Raw genomic sequence first — 20,702 nt, forward strand, 5'->3', positions numbered from 1 at the left:
ATCCTTTGGGAATCTTCACATTTTATGATGCCTTGCACACAGTCAAGGTAGCCAGTGCCAGAGGCAGCAAAACAATCCCAAAATATCTTTAAACCTCCACTATATTTGACTGCAGGTACTGTGTTCTTTTGTTTGTAGGCCTCATTCTGTTTTCGGTATCTTATCTGTCCGCAAGATGCTTTCTCGAAGGATTTTGGCTTACTCATGTACATTTTGGCAAACTGCAGTCTAGCTTTTTTATGTCTCTATGTCAGCATTGGGGTCCTCCTGAGTCTCCTGCCATAGTCTTTCATTTCTTTCAAATGTTGATGGATAGTTCACTGACAGTGATGCACCCTGAGCCTACAGGACAGCATGAATTTCTTTGGAACTTGATTGGGGCTGGCTATCCACCATCTGGACTATCCTACGTTGCAACCTTTTATCAATTTTTCTCTGCTGTCCCTATCCAGGGAGATTATCCACAGTGTCATAGGTTGTAAACCTCTAATGTTGTGCACCATGGACAGAGGAACATCAAGATCTTTGAAGATGGACTTGTAACCTTGAGATTGTTGATAGTTTTCAACAATTTTGGTTCTCAATTTCACAGACTGTTCTCTTTTCGTCTTTCTGTACTCCATGCTCATTGTGGCACACACAGACACACAATGCAAAGATTAAGTCAATTTATCCCCTTTTTACCTGGTTTCAGCTGTTATTTTTAAATTGCCCACACCTATTACTTGCTACAGGTGAGTTTGAACAAGCATCACGTGCTTGAAACAAAGTTGTTTATCCACAATTTTGGAAAGGTGGCAACAATTTTGTTCAGCTCATGTATGGGGCTTTGTGTGAAAATCTGTCCAATTCGCCTTTTTTCCTCTGTTTATTTTGTGTTGTTTCAATACACAGAGGAAATAAACATGTTTATAGCAAAACATGTGTAATTGCAATAATTTTATGGGAGAAATACTTCATTTTCTAGAATAATTTCAAGGGTGCCAACACTGTTGACTGTATAGCTCACACACTGCTCATATATTAAACACATACAGCATATTCAATATTTAAAAATTAAATGCAGTGATCACTTTTCCATTTGTTTAATGGAAAACAAGCAAATGGAATTCATGCCCATTATGGATCTGTTGCATAATTATTTAGATGTAAACAGAAGGATTTCATTGATTATTATGGAGCCCAGGAGCGGACACCAACAGAAAACGGCTTCTGAGCAAGAACAGTGTATGGGGCCTTTGCAGTTCAATACATATGTCTATGACAGAAGCTGCTTGCTGCTTTAAGGGTGGATATAGGCACCCTTACCTCTTGAGCCCCTGTGTAGCTTCAAAGAGTGCACCAAAAATATATCTGTTTGTCATGATTCTTCCACTCAGAGTGTCTGGGACTAACTTGTGGACATCTCAGTCATCCCTATCCTGTACGGGAGTGTGGTGAGCTGTGAGTGCTTTGATTGACAGCTCAGTTAATCTATCTGAGACTGGGAGGTGTAGAGATTTCCACCAGTGGTCCCTGTTCTTATTAATTGCCCTGCCATTTAGGCGAGCTGTCTGTCCCAGATCACTGGCAGTCAAAAACTTATGCTTTCTAGTGTGTGTTTGCCTGATATTCCTGTGCTGTGAGTTCTGATCTACTGCTGCTGAACTTTGGACCGTGTTCAGACTACCCATTTATTATTGCCCCTTTGCTTCTGATCTACTGCCGCTCACCTTTGGACTGTGTTCTGATTACCCATTTGTTATTGCCCTCCTGCTTCTGATCTACTGCTGCTGACCTTTGGACTGTGTTCTTACTACCCAGTTGTTATTGCCCCTTTGCTTTTGATCTACTGCTGCTGACCTTTGGACCGTGCTCTCACTACCCATTTGCTATTGCCCCTTTGCTTATCTGCTAATTCTCTGATATTCTGACCCTTGAATGTGACCTGACTTAAGCCTTCATCTTTTCCCTTGTTTTACCACGTGTGCTATCTTGGTACTGACCCTGTAATGTCTGACTTATCTGCCTCACGGCCTGTCCGTGATCTGTGACTAGCGTCACATCGCCTCTGACGGGGTCTGTACTTTGTTTGATGCCAATTTTATGAAGTAAGGTAAAATGCAGATCTTTTTCATCTGATCTAAAAACTCACTGATTCTGTTTGCGTTAGGTGTACAATGGATCTATTTCAGGCATAAACTCCTAAAAGCAGAACAGACAAACCTAACTCCAAAACGTAAATTTGAATACACGAGCCGCATATATTACACACACCGCTTACATATCAGACAAGCAGCACATGTCATCTTTTGCATATCAAGTGAACACATCACTTTATCGTATTGTAGGACAGGCAAAGATCTTCACTTCTAGAGCAGCAGGCTCACAGCTCAGCTAATGCTTGCCAACTTGCTGTTAAAGTCTTGCCCCCAATCTTTTGCTGGCCGAGTCCCTTTAATTACTTTTTAACCCAGGCCCTGATGGTGGCCCTGCTTGTGATATTCAACTAATCAACAATCCTTCTAATCAGACAGGATTTTTGAAAGTTGACAACCTTTTTTGTGTGACAATCAGAAGATGCTAATCTATTCAGTTTGTTGGCAATCTAATCTTTATCTAAAACCTAGTATAAATTAGAGACAAGAAAATTGCATGTCTCATTCTAAATCCAAAAGAATATTGTGTCATAGAATGTGAATTTATGGCATATTTTATAATCCCAAACTTAGGAAGAATTAAGATTTTTTATTTACACTATTCATCCATGTAAATGAAAAGAAACTATTATGAAGAGATTTTTTATAATATTGCATTTTATTCAAGAATTCTCAGAAAGTTAAGCTTTTTTTGGCAAAGAAGAACAAATCATTGATTTTACAAATAATCATTTTTAGCCACATTTGGAATATCGACGATACAAGGCTTATCGCACTCATGGTGTTTCTGTGACAGTAAACTCAATGAATCAGGAGGGAAAGAGGTTGTGTATGCACTGGCAACCGAAGAATTTTAGAACTTCCTGGAGCTTGAGCTTGTGGAGGTTTTTGATAAAATTTTAACACTGGAATTGCTGCCACCTCCAGACACAAAACCACTTCCACCTCCAATGCCTTGCCCTGCACTTCCAGAGCTAAATCCAAAACCACTTCCACCTCCAATGCCTTGCCCTGCACTTCCAGAGCTAAATCCAAAACCACTTCCGGATCCATATCCATGACCAGCTCCTCCACTTGAACCATAGTTTGAGCTCAAAACAGCTGTTAGAGAAAGGTACGTTGTTAGATATTGGAAGCAAAAAATATATATAAATGTAAAAAAACAATAAGTTTAAAAACTAATACTTACATATGTTTACTTGTCCAACACCATCTCCAGCCAATCTGTAACCAATCAAAAATGTACATAAATTTTTCCATGATCAAATAGTATAGAAAATGACAACACAATTTTACCAATGAATATTTCTTACCTGCTCTCTTCTCCTTCCAACAGTTTCCTGTATGTGGCAATCTCAATATCTAGAGCCAGCTTAACATTCATTAGATCTTGGTAATCGCGGAGTTGGCGAGCCATGTCCTGCTTGGCCTTTTGAAGAGCTGCCTCCAGATCAGTAAGTTTTTTCTTAGCATCCTTCAAAGCGAGTTCTCCTCTCTGTTCTGCATCAGCAATAGCAGTCTGAAGTTTCACAATCTAGTTGCATAAAAAATAGAACCTATTAGTCAATCTGAAGAACCCACTAAAATAAAAAGTACAAGGAATGCAATTTTTGTTCCATATTGTTGATCCAATTGTATGACCAGAGTAAATGAATTACATAAACAGTTAAGAAGTATGCTTGGAAAAAAAACATTTTTAATTCAAGTTCGACCCAATGGAAAGATGATGAGTTGTTGGAAAAAAAGTTTTTAAAAAAGTTTTTGGTTTTAGAATAAATTAGGGCTGCAAACACTATTATTATGTCATAGATCAATATGTGTAATGTAAGGGACAATCCAGAAATTGCTTGATTCTTATTCTCAGTAGAGTTTATGAATGCAATCATCATTTTCCATTAAGCTTTGACATTATAATAGCTCATGACTCCAGATCGTAACGTATTTCAGTTTTACTATAATGCCCAAAGCTATTCCACCTACTTGTTTCTTCACGTTGTCAATTTCTGATCGCAGCCTGTTAATCATACGGTTTAGCTCTGAGATTTCTGTCTTTGAGCTCTTCAGATCATCACCATGTTTTCCAGCGGAAAGTTGGAGCTCCTCATACTGCAGGAAAAGTATATGTTAGTTGAAATACCAAAAAACATTCACAAACATTCTAACTACTTATTAGTAAGGAAAACTAGAAATGTATTTATTGAGTAGAAAAAATATTTTCAGAGTTCACTTACTTTATTTTGGTACCAGGACTCAGCTTCTTGGCGACTTCGGTTGGCAATCTCCTCATATTGAGCCTTAACCTCAGCAATAATGCTCTGTAGATCTAGATCTCTGTTATTATCCATGGATAAGACAACTGAGGTGTCTGAGATCTGTGCTTGCATCTGAGCAAGTTCCTAAAAGTCAAAGAACACAGTATTACAAGGGTAGAAGTAAAAGCTTTCAGCAAAATCACAAGTTTTACCAAAAAGATTCAAAGCGACAAGTGAACTGTTGGACAGCCATATTTCAGGAAGCTCTTCTCCTCAGTAAAATACTTGAGCAATGCACATCGTGTCTGACTTTGCAATATCTAATTCACATTGGTCCAACTTTTTGATTAAAACTACAGAAAAGTGTGCTTCTATTTCAAGGTTTTCCTAGCCGATTTTTATTCTGGATTTTTGGAGTTGACCAAACATGGTTTTGTGGCTACCTAATCATAACAGCCGGTATACTAATTTACAATAGGGTATTGATTATGATAATGTCTTTATATCTAATGCCACTGCAAAACAATAGTTTGTATAATTTTATAGCAAACTGTACCCAATTATGCTGGCTTGAATTTATTTTAGGCCCTTTATGGTGGCAAACCTGAGCTGCTCAAAACGGGTAAGTGCAGTATTTTCTTCAGGTTTTTGAAATTGAAGGGAAATATGCATAGAACTATAAACAAATGTTGCGATGAATTAAAAATTCAGGCTTACCGCCTCATACAGAGCCCTCAAGAAGTTGATTTCATCTGTCAGGCTAGACACTTTAGATTCCAATTCTACTTTGTTCATGTAGGCAGCATCCACATCCTGGAAGGAATATAGTCCCAGGTATTAGCAGAAGTTAATCAAAGCATAATGTTAATGTATGTAAAATATATAAATTTCATAAAGAGGGTAATAATCCCATACCTTTTTGAGTACGACAAAGTCATTTTCAGCCGCTGTACGCTTGTTGATTTCAGCTTCATACCTGATGGTGACAGAATATTTATACAAAATGTTGAATGGAAAGTATAGATAATACTGAAACATGAACTTATAAAGTGTGAGATAATGCAAGATTGTGAAGATATTAATAACCTCCACCGGTTTAATTGTACAATGTTGTATATGCCGGTGAGTAAATCCCAAAAAGCAGAACTACTCTTGTATAATAGTGATTATTTGCCACTCATATTTCAGTTTTGTAGATTATCTTTTAAACTTGCTAGTATAAAACTCAAACATGACATATTTTTGATTGAATAGATCCAAGGAATAAGGATAAACATCTTGTTTCTGTCTGGAATACCGCTATAATTGATGTGAAGGACCAGTGCACATGAAATGTGAAGAGCATCTTTGATGACTCACTTGGCCTTATAGTCTTCCACAGCATCCTGCATATGTTTAAGCTCTCCATCCAAACGTGACTTATCATTGATTAGACTGTCTAATTGGCGACGAAGTTGATTAATGTAGGCTTCAAAGAGGGGTTCAATGTTATTCTTAACTGTCTTGACTCCTTGGTCTTGCAAAAGGTTCCATTTGGTTTCCAGAACTTTGTTCTGCTGTTCTAGGAATCTGACCTAGGGGTAACGGTAACAAAAATAGAAATCAGGATAAAAATGCAATGCATAGAGGTAAAAAATGGATGAAAATGAATTACAATGATTTAAATATAGAAAAAAGTAAGAGTTGATTTTAACTTCCTACCTTGTCAATGAAAGATGCAAATTTGTTGTTAAGAGTCTTGATTTGCTCTCTCTCTTCGGTTCTCACTTTCTGAATTGTTGGATCAATTTGCAAATTAAGTGGAGCTAAAAGACTTTGGTTGATAGTAACTTGCTGGATTCCACCAGGTGGGCATACAGGAAAGTCAGATGCTCCACCAAATCCTTGACCAAATCCAGAGCCGAATCCAAAGCCAGCACCATTGCCAAATCCAAATCCACCTCCGCTTTGGTTTTGTGAATTTGTAGGGATGGAAATTTTTCTGCTTCCTCCTAAACTGTATAGACTTCTGCTACCAAAGCCACCAGCGCTAGCTTGGCCACCTCCACAGCCAGAACGACTGACAGAAACAGAACTAAAGCTGTTACGATTTGCCCCTGATGCAACAGCAGATGCAGCACTGAAGTTCTTTGTTCCTCCAGTAGAGTATGATTGACGAGAAGCAGACATGGTCCTTGTAGATGTGTGGTGTTGATATTGAACACAAAACAAAGGCAGAGTAAATGTTTCTGAGCCTGAACGTCCCTTTTTATCTGTCTCAATACAAGGGTTTGGTCACAATGCTCTGCATGCATCATCTTTTCTCAATAATGGGTTTGGTATGCCTCTTAGCAATCAAAATGCTGACTTCATCTGATTTACTCACATCTCCAATAAATAAAGTGCAAGTAAAATGTGCAAACATGAAAACCTATTGACCAATTCTAAATGCTAGGAGAAAAAAAATTGAGAACAAGACAAGACAAGAATTATTGAGGGATCAGTAGATGGGAATCTACACCCATCCCCAAAAAAACAATAGTAAGTATGACATGTTTCAGAGCCATAGCTAGGCTTTGCTTTACTCATGGCGAATTGTACTTATTAAAGTGATTAATAGAGTCATCTATACTTTATTAAATCTATTTTCTTTTGAGTTTTTAAATAAAGAAAAATGATTAAGCTCACCAAGAATGGCTAGGTAGCAAATTAAATCCAAGGCAAAAACTCAGATGCCCATGTTGTACAATATAAAGTATTTGGGAAATATTGAAATGTATCAAATGTTTTACATTATTATAAAATGCACAAATAAATAAAGTAATAACACTTATTAAATCACAATTTGTATTTGTATTATGTATTAATAAGGATATATATCTGTATCATTACTGTCAGGAAACGCGGGGAAGGTCAGAGAGGTCCCGGCGCCTGCGCACTGCAGTACTCTGCTCTGCCCTCAACAGGGCAGAGCAGTACGCCTGCGCCGTAGCCGTGACGGAAATCAAAGAAGAGGGCGTCACCGCTAGAAGATGAGAGGCGCCGGACTAGACTGCGACACCCATCGGACCCGGACCGCTACTGGATGAGTATAATATAACGTGTTTTTCTTCTCTTTCAGGTTACATCGGGGGGCTTATCTACAGCATTACAGAATGCTGTAGATAAGCCTCTGATGGTGGTGGCCGCATCTTATATATGAAAAAATAGATGACAGATTCCCTTTAATTATGCTCAGGGGGATTGGATAAACCTAGAGCATAATGAGGAATAGTTGATTCACATAGACTTTGATATACATCGAATTTCCTAGCCAAATTCTAGAGAACAGCTGGATCTATGCCTCAGAAGATTCTCTCATCTGTAGTAATAATGATGATTCTTCATTTTAGTCTACAGAATCATAGTTGACTCCTGTTATTAGTATTGTCTGTTGAATACAAATTATTTCTATAGTAGAATGTAATAGCTATACCCTAGATACATACCTACATACTGTACATATGAAGTAACACCAATTAAGTGATCTTGAGAAGCAGATAACTTGATAGTTTTTTGGTTGGTCGCTATGTGCAGGTTTTATAAGGTGAGGGATGCTCTTTGTGGCTGCTCTGGCTAAAGGTCCCTGAAAATATGGTTTCTAAATTAGACTGGGTTTAAATCTTTAGTAGACACTTCTGAAATTTCCTTCACAGACATTACAGAGCCATAAGTTGTAGACCATTGCTTTAAACATGAAATGTTTGCTTTGTCGGGAGAACAGTGTAATTTAGAAATACCATTTTTTATGCTCATTTATTCATTTACTGGTGTTTTTGCTTTGAGAAAGTGAATTAGTAATGTTGACAATTAGTGATTCCAGCTTTATAATGCTATACTGCTGCACTATGCCAATTATTACAGTATATGTCATATATTGGACTCAAGTCATTTATGTGATGCATATTTATGTGTTAACTGCAAAGGAAACCTTGGTTCTTCAGAAAAAAAAGTCAACACTTTTTAAAAGAAAATTAACAAGAATAAACATATTTCTGGCAGTTTGTAAGACTTAAGATATTTGTGATCCAAATATAGAGTCCTGATGAGCGTTCCTTCTGAACTGGATGGGCAGCACAGTTTTGTGGTCACTTAAAATCCATCCTACACATTGCACAGAACCGGCCACTACAGTGAGGAGGCTTGTTTCTCCTCTGCAGCCATTGCATAGAAGGAGGAGAGACTTCTGTATTCAGAGTCCTGTCTTTTGCACTGACACAATGTTGCTATGTTATCGCAACTCTGATCTAAAAAAAAAATACATCACAAACTTTGAAGCATAGCAGAAAATGTATTTAAGCCATTTATGGTATTTTTTACATAAGTGTGCAAGCAGTTTTGGACTGGCCCACAGGGGAACAGGGGAAATGCAGTACATGATGTAATTTTTTACATGCTGACCATATGACCATATTTACAAGCATTCATGTGACTCACTACATTGACTGGCACTAGTCTTGGTGCTGTCCGTAAGCTACGGACAGCTCTCAGACATTTAATACATCCATCTAAACAAGCCCTTTGCATGAGGTAAGTTTAATTTTCTTTTTAACCCCTTCCTATCTCAAAAACCAATCCAGCAAAATGGTGACTGGTCACCTTTTTTTGGATTGGAGCAAATTGAATCTCTAAAAAAAAATCGGATTCTGATGAAAATACTCCTACCTGTTGAAATATACTCACAAACAATGTCCTCAATTGATTTGAATAGTTTATTAAATGTTGTTCCCATCTGTAAGATAAAATTAAGGATTAATAGAGTGCCAACCAAAATGTTCCTGTTAAAACTCCTGCCTTGAGTTGTTCCTCTATTATTCCTAATGGAAGGGTAAAAATAAATTGACAATTGAGCACAATCATTACAGAAGTCTCATTGATAGTTACAGGAATCGTTTGATTGCAGTGACTGCCTCAAAAGGTTGTGCAGCAAAATATTAAGTTAAGGGTACCATCATATCTGTCCAGGCCTATTTCATGGGTTTTATTTTTTTTTTTAAATTCTGTTGAAAAGCAGTGTCTGACTTTCATTTGTTCATTTTCATCAATTTTTGATTTATTATTACTTTTGTCAGATTCAAGTTATTTCTGTCACTATTGTGGGTTTTTCTGTCATTAAACGAGGAGTACCAACAATTTTGACCATGTGGGTATGGGGTCTGCATTAACCCCTTTCTGCCATCTGACGTACTAACCCGTCCATTGGACCTGGGCCCCTATGCCCATGGACAGGATAGTACGCCATAGCGATCAGCGGCGCTCATGGGGTGAGCGCCGCTGATCGCAGCCGAGTGTCAGCTGATTATCACAGCTGACACCCAGCACTATGTGTCAGGGGTGGTCACGGACCGCCCCCGACACATTAATCCCTCGCACACTGTGATCAAACACGATGTGCTGCGCTGCTCCGGCGGCCTCCTTCCCTGCAGATCCCTGGATCCAATATGGCGGCGGGGGGCCTGCAGGGAGGTGGCTTCCTGCAGGGAAGCGGCCTCCTCATGCCTGCAAAGCGCCGGCATGAGGAAGCCTCCAGCACTGCCTGTGACAGATCGCTGATCTGTCACAGCGATCTGTGATGTGTCAGATTAGCGATCTCACACATGACAGTGATGCTCCCCCTGGAACAGTATAATAAAATAAAGTTAAAAAAAAGTGTAAAAATAATTTATAAAAAAAAAATCGCTAAATAAATTAAAAAAAAACAATATTCCCTAATAAATTCATTTTTTGGAAATTAAAAAAAAAAACAATAAAATTACACATATTTACTATTGCCGCGTCCGGAACGACCCACCCTATAAAACTGTACCATTAGTTAACCCCTTTAGCGGACCCTTTAAAAAATAAAAATAAAAAAAAGCAAAAAATAATGCTTTATTATCAAAAAGTGCAATAACGTGCGATCAAAAAGACGGATATAAATATCCATGGTACCGCTGAAAATGTCATCTTGACACGCAAAAAACAAACCGCCACACAGCATCATCAGCGAAAAAATACAAAAGTTATAGCTCGCAGAATAAAGCGATGCAAAAATAATTATTTTTTATATAAAATTGTTTTCATTGCATAAAAGCGCCAAAACATAAAAAAAAAATAAATGAGGTATCGCTGTAATCGTAGTGACCCGAAGAATAAAACCGCTTTATCAATTTTACCACAGACAGAATGGTGTAAACGCACCCCCCAAAAGAAATTCATGAAATGCTGGTTTTTGTTCATTCTGCGTCCCAAAAATCAGAATAAAAAGTGATCAAAAAAAGTCACGTGCCTGAAAATGGTACCAATAGAAACGTCAACTCATCCCGCAAAAAATAAGACCTCACATGACTTGGTGGGTCAAAATATGGAAAAATTATAGCTCTCAAAATGTGGTGATACAAAAACTATTTTTACAATAAAAAGCGTCTTTTAGCATGTGACAGCTGCCAAACATAAAAACCCGCCATAAATAGTAAATCAAACCCCCCATTATCACCCCCTTAGTTAGGGAAAAATAATAAAATTAAAAAAACGTATTTATTTTCATTTTCCCATTAGGGTTAGGGCTAGGGTTAGGGATGAGATTAGGGTTAGGGGTGTGTTGAGGTTAGGGTTGGAGTTAGAATTGGGGGTTTCCACTGTTTGGGCACATCAGGTGCTATCCAAATGCAACATGGCATCTGATCTCAATTCCAGCCAATTCTGCGCTGAAAAAGTCAAATGGTGCTCCTTCCCTTCCAAGCTCTACCATGGACCCAAACAGTGTTTTACCCCTACATATGGGGTATCAGGCTACTCAGGACAAATTGCAAAACAACTTTTGGGGTCCAATTTCTCCTGTTACCCTTCGGAAAATAAAAAATTGGGGGCAAAAATATCATTTTTGTGGAAAAAAATATGATTTTTTTATTTTCACGCCCAGGCGTTATAAACTTCTGTGAAGCACTTGGGGGTTCAAAGTGCTCACCACACATTTAGATAAGTTCCGTGGGCATCTAGTTTCCAAAATGGGGTCAATTGTGGGGAGTTTGAACAGTTTAGACACATCAGAGCTTCTCCAAATGCAATATGACGCCTGCAGTCCATTCCATGAAAGTCTGCATTCCAAAACGTCACTACTTCCCTTCTGAGCCCCGACGTGTCCCCATACAGTAGTTTTCTCCCACATATGGGGTATCAGCGTACTCAAGACAAATTGGACAACAACTTTTGGGGTCCAATTTCTCCTGTTACCCTTGGGAAAATAAAGAAATTGGGGACTAAAAGATCATGTTTGTGGACAAAATTTGATTTTTTTATTCTCACGCCCGGGCGTTATAAACTTCTGTGAAGCACTGGGGGGTTCGAAGTGCTCAACACATCTAGATAAGTTCCTTGCAGGGTCTAGTTTCCATAATGGGGTCACTTGTGGGGGGTTTCCACTGTTTAGGTACATCAGGGGCTCTCCAAAGGCAACATGACACCCGCAGAACATTCCATCAAAAGTCTGCATTCCAAAACGTCACTACTTCCCTTCTGAGCCCCGACGTGTGCCCGTACAGTAGTTTTCTCCCACATATGGGGTATCAGCGTACTCAAGACAAATTGGACAACAACTTTTGGGGTCCAATTTCTCCTGTTACCCTTGGGAAAATAAAAGGATTGGGGACTAAAAGATCATGTTTGTGGAAAAAATATGATTTTTTTATTTTCATGCCCGGGCATTTTAAACTTCTGTGAAGCCCTTGGGGGTTCAAAGTGCTCACCACACATCTACATAAGTTCCTTGGGGGATCTAGTTTCCAAAATGGTTTGATTTATGGGGGGTTTCCACTGTTTAGGCACATCAGGGGCTTTCCAAACGCTGCATGGTGTCCAATCCCAATTCCAACAAAAAAGTCAAATGGCGCTGCTTCCCTTCTGAGCTCTGCCATGCGCCCAAATAGTGGTTTACCCCCATATGTGGGGTATCAGTGTACTCAGGACAAATTGCACAATATCGTTTAGGGTCCTGTTACCCTTGGGAAAATAAAAATTGGGGGTAAAAAGATCATTTTTGTGGAAAAAATGTGATTTTTTTAATTTTAGGACTGTACATTATATACTTCTGTGAAGTCTAGGGAGGTTCAAAGTTCTCACCACACATTTAGATAAGTTCCTTGGGGGGTCTAGTTTCCAAAATGGTGTCATTTGTTGGGGTTTCCACTGTTTAGGCACATCAGGGGCTTTCGAAACTCAGCTTGGTGTCCAATCCCAATTCCAGCCAAAAAAGTCAAATGGCGCTGCTTCCCTTCCGAGCTCTGCCATGTGCCCAAATAGTCGTTTACACCCACATATGGGGTATCAGCGTACTCCGGACAAATTGCACAATAACTTTTAGGGTCCTGTTACCCTTGGGAAAATAAAAATTGGGGGTGAAAAGATCATTTTTTTGGAAAAAATATGATTTTTTAATTGTACGGCTGTACGTTATAAACTTCTGTGAAGCCCTTGTGGGTTCAAAGTTCTCACCACATATCTAGATAAGTTCCTTGGGGGGGTCTAGTTTCCAAAATGGGGTCACTTGGGGGGGATTTCCACTGTTTTGGTACATCAGGGGCTCTCCAAACGTGACATGGCGTCCGATCTGAATTCCAGCCAATTTTGCATTGAAATGGCGCTCCTTCCCTTCTGAGCTCTATCATGCATGGGAGGAGACACAGATTAGATATTAGAAAAAACTTTTTGACAGTTAGAGTGATCAATGAGTGGAACGGGCTGCAACAAGAAGTGGTGAGTTCTCCTTCAATGGAAGTCTTCAAACAGAGGCTGGACAGATATCTGACTGGGATGATTTAGCGAATCCTGCTTTGAGCAGGGGGTTGGACCAGATGGCCCAGGAGGTCCCTTCCAACTCTACGATTCTATGCGCCAAAACAGTGGTTACCCCCCACATATCAGGTATCAGCGTACTCAGGACAAATTGCACAATAAGATTTGCAGTCCAATTTCTCCTATAACCCTTGGTAAAATAAAAAAAATTGGACTTGAAGTATTTTTTTTATGAAAAAAAGTTAAATGTTCATTTTTTTAAACATTCAAAAAATTCCTGTGAAGCACTTGAAGAGTTAATAAACTTCTTGAATGTAGTTTTTAGCACCTTGAGGGGTGCAGTTTTTAGAATGGTGTCAATGTTGGGTATTTTCTATCATATAGACCCCTCAAAGTGACTTCAAATGTGATGTGGTCCGTAAAAATAAAATGGTGTTGCAAAAATGAGAAATCGCTGGTCAACTTTTAACCCTTATAACTTACTAACAAAAAAAAATGTTGGTTCCAAGATTGTGCTGATGTAAAGTAAACATATGTGAAATGTTACTTATTAAGTTTTTTGTGTGTCATATCTCTGTGATTTAAGGGCATAAAAATTCAAAATTGTAAAATTGCAAAATTTTCAAAATTTTCGCCAAATTTCCATTTTTTCACAAATAAACACAAGTTATTTGGATGAAATTTTACCACTACCATGAAGTACAATATGTCACGAGAAAACAGTGTCAGAATCAGTGGGATCCATGGAAGCGTTCCAGAGTTATGACCTCATAAAGGGACAGTGGTCAGAATTGTAAAAATTGGCCTGGTCATTAACGTGCAAACCACCATTGGGGGTAAAGGGGCTAATGACTACACACAGTAAGTAGAATGAATCAAGTATCAGTTATGAACTTCAGTTATTCCATCTGTGACTCCTGGGCCTTGTAAAATGTGTTCATCGGACTTAATTCTGCAAGTAATTATAATAGGATGAACCTGATAAACTTCATGTATTTATTATCCATAGCAACGATATACGAGTACAGCATCCCATTCACTTGGTGACACCTCACAGATTGTTAGATTGAGTGATGTGTATAGGTATGCAAGATGATGGGATGAAGACAGCATTGTGCCAAAGTGATTGTTACTTGTATTGTGGACAAAAGTGATTGAATAGGGTGTGGAGGGAGAAGACAAAAACAATAAGAGGTGTATTCATTAATAGGTGTGAGTTGTGGAAAGGGTTTAGTAACATAATATATGAGAAACAACATTCCCATATTTCAGCACTTTAGCTGACAGTTATTAAATGGGTTGATCTGAATCTTTATTTTTACAAATATAATGTTATTAGCAGATCTGTGCAGCTGTCCTGATTTTTATAGTGCTGCCCCCTTGTGTTCTCATATCTACATCACTGACTCTACAGCTTTCCAGATCCAGTGTAAAGGAGTGGAGAAGCCGTCGACACATCCCTTGAAAATCCTATGGTTATATAATGCAAGGTGCTGTTTTACATGTTGGATATAGTTTTTAATTTTGTTTGTGACTTGAAACAATTTCTTAGCTGCAGAGAGGGTTAACTATAGGGACCAACCCATGGGGGGGAGGAGTTGCATGGGCAAAAGGAAATCAGTTCCTTAACTTTTCTGGTTGGCTAATAAAGGTATCACTCCGAGAATACTTTTGTCATCATTGGGCAGAAAAGTATTCACATCGATTTTTCTGACTAACTTGGTACCATGATATAATTTATTATTTTAAATCAAGGCTAATAGAGAAATGTATTGTAAAGATAGGACATCTGGTCCTACTGTTCGCAGACCTGCACTGAAAAGTGTGCAAGAAGGGAGACCATACTCTGATAGCACAATCTAATGTAAACAAGGATTAAGGGTCCCGTTACACGCTTCAATGTCCCAGCGATCCCACCAATGATCCGACGTGGATGGGATGGCTAGGACATAGTTAGGCAGACTCACCAGCGATCAGGACCAGCGAGAACACTGGTATCCAGGGTAAGCAGTGGGTATCTAGGCGCCGTGCGGCGCTTAGTTGCCTACTGTCTACCCTGGATACCAGCTCCCAGCGTCTGCTGTATGGCGCTGGGAGCTCGCTGATTGCTGGTCTCTCGCTGTCACACTCAGAGATGTGTGCTGCCCAGCGGGAGACCAACGATATATTTATGCCCCCAGACCATTAGGCAACGATTAATGATCAGCCTACTGATCGTTGATCGTTGCCATATGCCACGCGCAACAATGTCGTTTCGACATCGCTGCAACGTCACCAAACTGGAGTAGCATGCAGTAGCATGCAGTCTGCAGTGGAGAATCACAAAAGTAACAGCACACACACCCAGCCAGGATCTTCTTTTTCTTATAGAGTGATGGGGAGTGGAGGTGACCCTTGGACACGGCCACCCCGCCTGTTACATCAGCATAGTTACTGATAAAGGTACTTTTCCCTCTGCAGTCCTTATTAAATATCACTGCTCATGACACTGCACATGCACTAGTTTTCCTTAAAGTGGGCTGTCATATTTCATGAAGGCCACTAATTGTTCCATGTAGTTACAAGTCCTTCCATGGTAATATGAGAAAACAACAACTTTAGTAGAGATGAGTGAAGCTGTCAAAATATGATTAAAGAGATTAATTCGATTTTAACTGAGTAATTCAAAGTGAATCAAATTGTTGGTAAAAGCTATTTCAAAGAATGGGTTAAAAAAAAAAATTGTTATACCCACCACAACCCCATGGTGTGGTCATGGAGCCTCATGCCCAGTCTTCTACTGGCTTGATTTCTCCCTCCATCTCCAGCCTTCTATTCCATCTTCAGTCTTTTTCACTTTCCAGCACTCACTAGGCCTCACATGATGACATGACGTGCATCATGCCACAACATCATGACCTCACTCGAAGCCTAATCAGTCCTCGGAGGTGCTGAAAATTGAAGACAGAAAGACCTATAGCCGGAGTGTGGAAACAAACCTGCAGAGAAACAGTCTGGGAGATGTGGTGCTAGGTCACGTGAAGTGCAAAGTGAGAATAAAGTTTTCTTTTTTCTTTTTAAATCCCTTCCTGGCCCTAAAAAGATTAAAGCAAAATGTTAGGATCCTCCATTTTGTTTCATTTGGTTCTGGTAAATTTAAATTTGCTGTGAAATTCTAAGTAAATTTGATTTGTTTCAAGTCAATTCACTCATCTCTATTGCATATTAAGAAAAAAATAGTTTCTCTGGAAAAAGACATTGGATCACAGATATCAAGGTATCATTTTATTCAGCTTCCTATGAACTAAATGCCCATATACATGACGTAGAAGGGTTGATCCTACTGACAGGTTCCCTTTAAACCTGATGTGTTGTGACCCCCTTAACTATGCTCCAGTCCTATGTTCGCTACAGGATTTCTTCTAACTCCTTATATCTTTCAGTAATATACCACATATCCTGCAAACTGACAGACTGGGCATCATTATTCCTTACTTATTATCTTACTTTAATCATTCATTTCTAGATTTAGTGTTCTTTTAAATAATTCAAATACGTGAAATGTTGCGTTAGCTTTTTATCTAGTACTATATTATTATACATGTAAGCTATAATCTAACAGCATTAGTCCAATTTGCCTGCATTACTAAGCTTGTAAAAATATAATTATTTGGCTGTTATAACTTGTTACATTTCATTATTTCTGTTCGTGAAAGCAAAATCTGCTGCCCTTAGCAAAATGCCGATAGTAGCCCAGAAGAGTTCAAAAGATGTTCATAAGTCAGGTTGTCAACATTGTCTCATGGGAATTACTAATGTAAAAAATAATCACTTCCTTATTACATCTAAACATATTCTATCTTTTATTCTTTACATTATCTGTGTTACAAATCTAGGTGTATGGGAATCTTAGATACAAGAAGTTGTATCGCAGAGAGCAGATAGTGACTTTCATTTTTATTTCCAGAAATGACATTTATATATGGACAGAAAATAATCTATATTTGTCTTCTTAACATAGTAGATGTCATATTTTTACAGACCTTGATACATGTTAAGCTAAGGTTGGCCAAACTTGTCAATATTAAATGGCTCAGCCAGCAGTTTAATTTCCAGTCTCACCAGGTGCGGTCGATCCTTTAAGCCTCAAATCTCTGCAGGCAAATGAACCACAGGTTTAAATGCAGCAAGCTGGAAGGCACATGTGGGCAGTGAAAAATTGGCACACACTGAAATCTCAGGAGCAGCAGAGTGGATGAAATGGAACTCAGCAGGGTTGGAAGCAAGTAAAACACAGAATGCTCAGAAGGTCGAGGTTTCGAGGACACCAAACTTAGAGTTCTAGAAACTCTTTCCCAAAACACAGGTGTGTGTCAGTGGTCTTTAAATAGGTATAGGGAGAAGATGTGATCGATCCATGCTGGGCAATCTGCAGAACTTGATGTGGAGCCCAACAGAGGGCAGCAGACCCAGAAGAAGGACCCATAGTCAGGTATGCCCTTGACAGGTGTTGTTCTGCCTTCATACATGTTAACACGATGTGCAATCTAGCATACAGCATAAACCACCTTCTATCTTCCAAAATAAGTAGACTGTTCTCTGTAGTCTAACTTGTTTATTGGTGAAGAGTATAGAACAGTCGGTAAAACTATAAAGAATACAAACGACATGGGTAAGTATTGGGCAGATGATTACACAGCTAACACAATTACAGGAAGTATACAGTGTGATGCAAACTTTACATAGAAACACACAAGTGTCTAATTACATCTACTGAGCACTGGCTGCTGTACAGTTAATAACATCTCTGAAACACTGTATTGCAAGAAAAGATATTAACCTTACCAGATATGCCTTACCAGTGTAACATCCGTCTGCGGTTCTGGGCTGCAGCCAGGCAACACCCCGAGAAACACTGATACCCTTTACCCCTATACAGGGATCTGGATTTACAACAGAGCCCAGGAGGTAGCTGTCTGAATAGGAGCAGCGGCCAGAGCAGGACAGTCGTCAGAGTGAAGTACAAAAACGGCAGGCAATAGCAGAGTCAATTTCAGGCCAAGGTCAGAGTCAAAAACCAGGAGGGCGGCAGAGGTACAGAATCGTTAGGAAGTAGCAGAGTCAGAATATCCAGGCCAAGGTCACAAACCAGGAGAGTAGCAGAAGTACAGAATCGTCAGGCAAAAGAGGGGTCAGAAATCCAGGCTGAGGTCAGAGTCAAACAGAAATCAATCACTAAGTAACACACAGGGGAACCAAGAATATATCCGGCGGCTTGCAAGGCCAGTCCCAAGGTATTTGAGGGATCAGGTCATCCCTCACAGGTTCCTGGACTGGTGATGTCATTAGGGCCGCCCCCAGGACCAGGCCAGATGGAGTTGCAGTAACCCCCTGATGACTGACAGAGGGGCGGAGCCTGCGCCCACCAGATGCCTGCGCAGGAGCCACTTCTCTGTCACCACCATAACTCACGGGCGGACCACGGCGCCTCCCAGTGGCCGAGGCAGGAACAGCCATCCCCGAGTCTGACAGTGAAGTGGCGGTCTGGCGCCTCCTAGTGGCCGTTACCGGAACAGCAGGCCTTGAATCCAACGGTGACGTGACAGACCGGCGCCTCCTAGTGGTTAAAGCTGGGACCATAGGCCCTGAGTCTGACGGCGACGTAATAGAACCACGGCGCCTCCCAGTGGCCGAGGCAGGAACAGCCGTCCCCGAGTCTGACGGCGAAGTGGCGGCCCGGCGCCTCCTAGTGGCTGCGACCGGAACAGCAGGCCCCAAATCTGACGGAGACGTGACAGTACCCCCCCTTCCAAGAGGGGCCTCCGGACCCTCAAAACCTGGTTTGTCAGGGTGAAGGAGGTGAAACCTTCTAATTAGTGCTTTTGCATGGATGTCCCGCGCAGGGACCCAGGACCTCTCCTCCGGGCCGTAGCCCCTCCAGTGTACCAGATACTGTACGGACCCTCTTACAAGGCGGGAGTCAAGGACACCCTGGACTTCATACTCCAAGGACCCTCCGACCGGAACGGGAGGAGGAGGAGACGAGACAGGGTGAATTGGGGAGCGATACAACTTGAGGAGAGACTTGTGGAAGACATTGGGTAATTTGAAAGACTGAGGGAGTTTTAAACGGAAGGCCACTGAGTTAATCACCTCTATAATCTCGTATGGACCAATAAATCTGGGACCCAGTTTGGCAGACGGTACTTTAAGCTTGATGTTTTTGGTGGAGAGCCAAACCTTGTCTCCAACTCCCAGGTGCGGTCCTTTGGATCGCCGTTTGTTCGCTGCCGAGGTCTGTCTAACCCGGGCCCCTTTCAAGTTAGAGTTTACATCAGACCAAATGGTTTTTAAACCATGTATATTTTTCTCTACCCCAGGAAGCTCCGACATTCTGGCCGAGAATGAGCCAAAGCGCGGATGCAGCCCGTGGTTGCAGAAAAAGGGGGTAGACTTAATGGAGTCCTGATACTGATTGTTTAGGGCAAACTCGGCTAGTGGCAGATGTTCTGCACAATCGGACTGGTGTTCTGAGATGTAGCAATGAAGGTATTGCTCCAGAGCCTGGTTGACACGTTCGGTTTGCCCATTGGTTTCAGGGTGGTAAGCCGAGGGAAAAGATAGCTCAATACCAATGCATTTACAGAACGCCCTCCAGAACTTTGACACGAATTGGGTACCCCTATCAGACACAATATTGACCGGGGCACCGTGTAAACGTACCACATGTACAATAAACAGTTTACTCAACGTTTCCGAGTTAGGTAACCCCGACAGGGGGGACAAAATGACATTGTTTACTGAACCTGTCCACCACCACCCAGATACACATCTTTCCATCTGAGGACGGTAGGTCCGTAATGAAGTCCATGGAGATGTGGGTCCATGGACTCTCGGGGGTGGGCAAGGACTGGAGCCAGCCGGCAGGGCGAGTATGGGAGGACTTGGCGCGGGCACAGACCTCACATGCTAAGACATATTCTTTGCAGTCCTTAACCACCGTCGGCCACCAAAAATTCCTAGTTATCAATCTGGCGGTATTATTGAGACCAGGATGGCCTGCCAAGACAGAGTCATGTGATTCTCTAAGCACTTGTAGGCGAAACGCAGGCGGAACGAACAATTTGTTGGGTGGCGTAGTGTCAGGGGCTTGTTCTGGGGATTTACGGATCTCCTCCAGAAGGTCCAATGACACTGCGGACACAATGATCCCAGTGGCCAATATCGGAACTGGTTCACAGTCCTCGGCTTGTGAGGGGCAGAAACTGCGAGAGAGGGCATCGGCCCTCACATTTTTTGTACCAGGGCGGAAGGTGATTATAAAATTAAACCTAGAGAAAAACAATGCCCACCTTGCTTGTCTAGGATTTAACTTTTTTGCTGATTCTAGGTATGTCAGATTCTTATGATCGGTAATTACCGTGATCTTGTGTTTGGCGCCCTCGAGGAAGTGACGCCATTCCTCGAAGGCCCATTAAATTGCCAATAGTTCCCGATTCCCAATATCATAGTTTTTCTCCGTGGGAGAGAATTTGTGGGAAAAAAA

The 20,702-nt window shown here is 40.7% G+C and overlaps 2 protein-coding genes across 2 annotated transcripts in view; both read right to left on the reverse strand.

Moving 5' to 3' along the window:
* LOC141049595 (keratin, type II cytoskeletal cochleal-like) overlaps positions 1-20,702 on the reverse strand; it is a 199,509-nt gene that overhangs the window by 106,630 nt on the left and 72,177 nt on the right. The window lies entirely within an intron of this gene.
* LOC141049589 (keratin, type II cytoskeletal 6A-like) lies at positions 2,713-6,617 on the reverse strand. Its single transcript, XM_073546156.1, has 9 exons — positions 6,092-6,617; positions 5,750-5,964; positions 5,306-5,366; positions 5,108-5,203; positions 4,370-4,534; positions 4,119-4,244; positions 3,452-3,672; positions 3,328-3,362; positions 2,713-3,239 (listed from the first exon to the last, which is right to left on the reverse strand). The coding sequence occupies exons 1-9, from the start codon at positions 6,557-6,559 to the stop codon at positions 2,992-2,994; spliced, it is 1,635 nt and encodes a 544-aa protein (XP_073402257.1). The 5' UTR covers positions 6,560-6,617; the 3' UTR covers positions 2,713-2,991.

The sequence above is a fragment of the Dendrobates tinctorius genome, unplaced genomic scaffold (genome assembly GCF_039654945.1).
Source record: "Dendrobates tinctorius isolate UK_male_01 unplaced genomic scaffold, ASM3965494v1 ptg000145l, whole genome shotgun sequence".
In the NCBI taxonomy this organism is placed as follows: Eukaryota; Metazoa; Chordata; class Amphibia; order Anura; family Dendrobatidae; genus Dendrobates; species Dendrobates tinctorius.

Bases quoted from the DNA above. Each gene is read 5' to 3' on its own strand.
- LOC141049589 (XM_073546156.1), bottom strand. From the start codon at position 6,559: ATGTCTGCTTCTCGTCAATCATACTCTACTGGAGGAACAAAGAACTTC. The intron at 5,965-6,091 runs GTAGGAAGTTAA...CGTTACCCCTAG, and splicing joins TTGCATCTTTCATTGACAAG to GTCAGATTCCTAGAACAGCA. The intron at 5,367-5,749 runs GTGAGTCATCAA...TGTCACCATCAG, and splicing joins GTGGAAGACTATAAGGCCAA to GTATGAAGCTGAAATCAACA.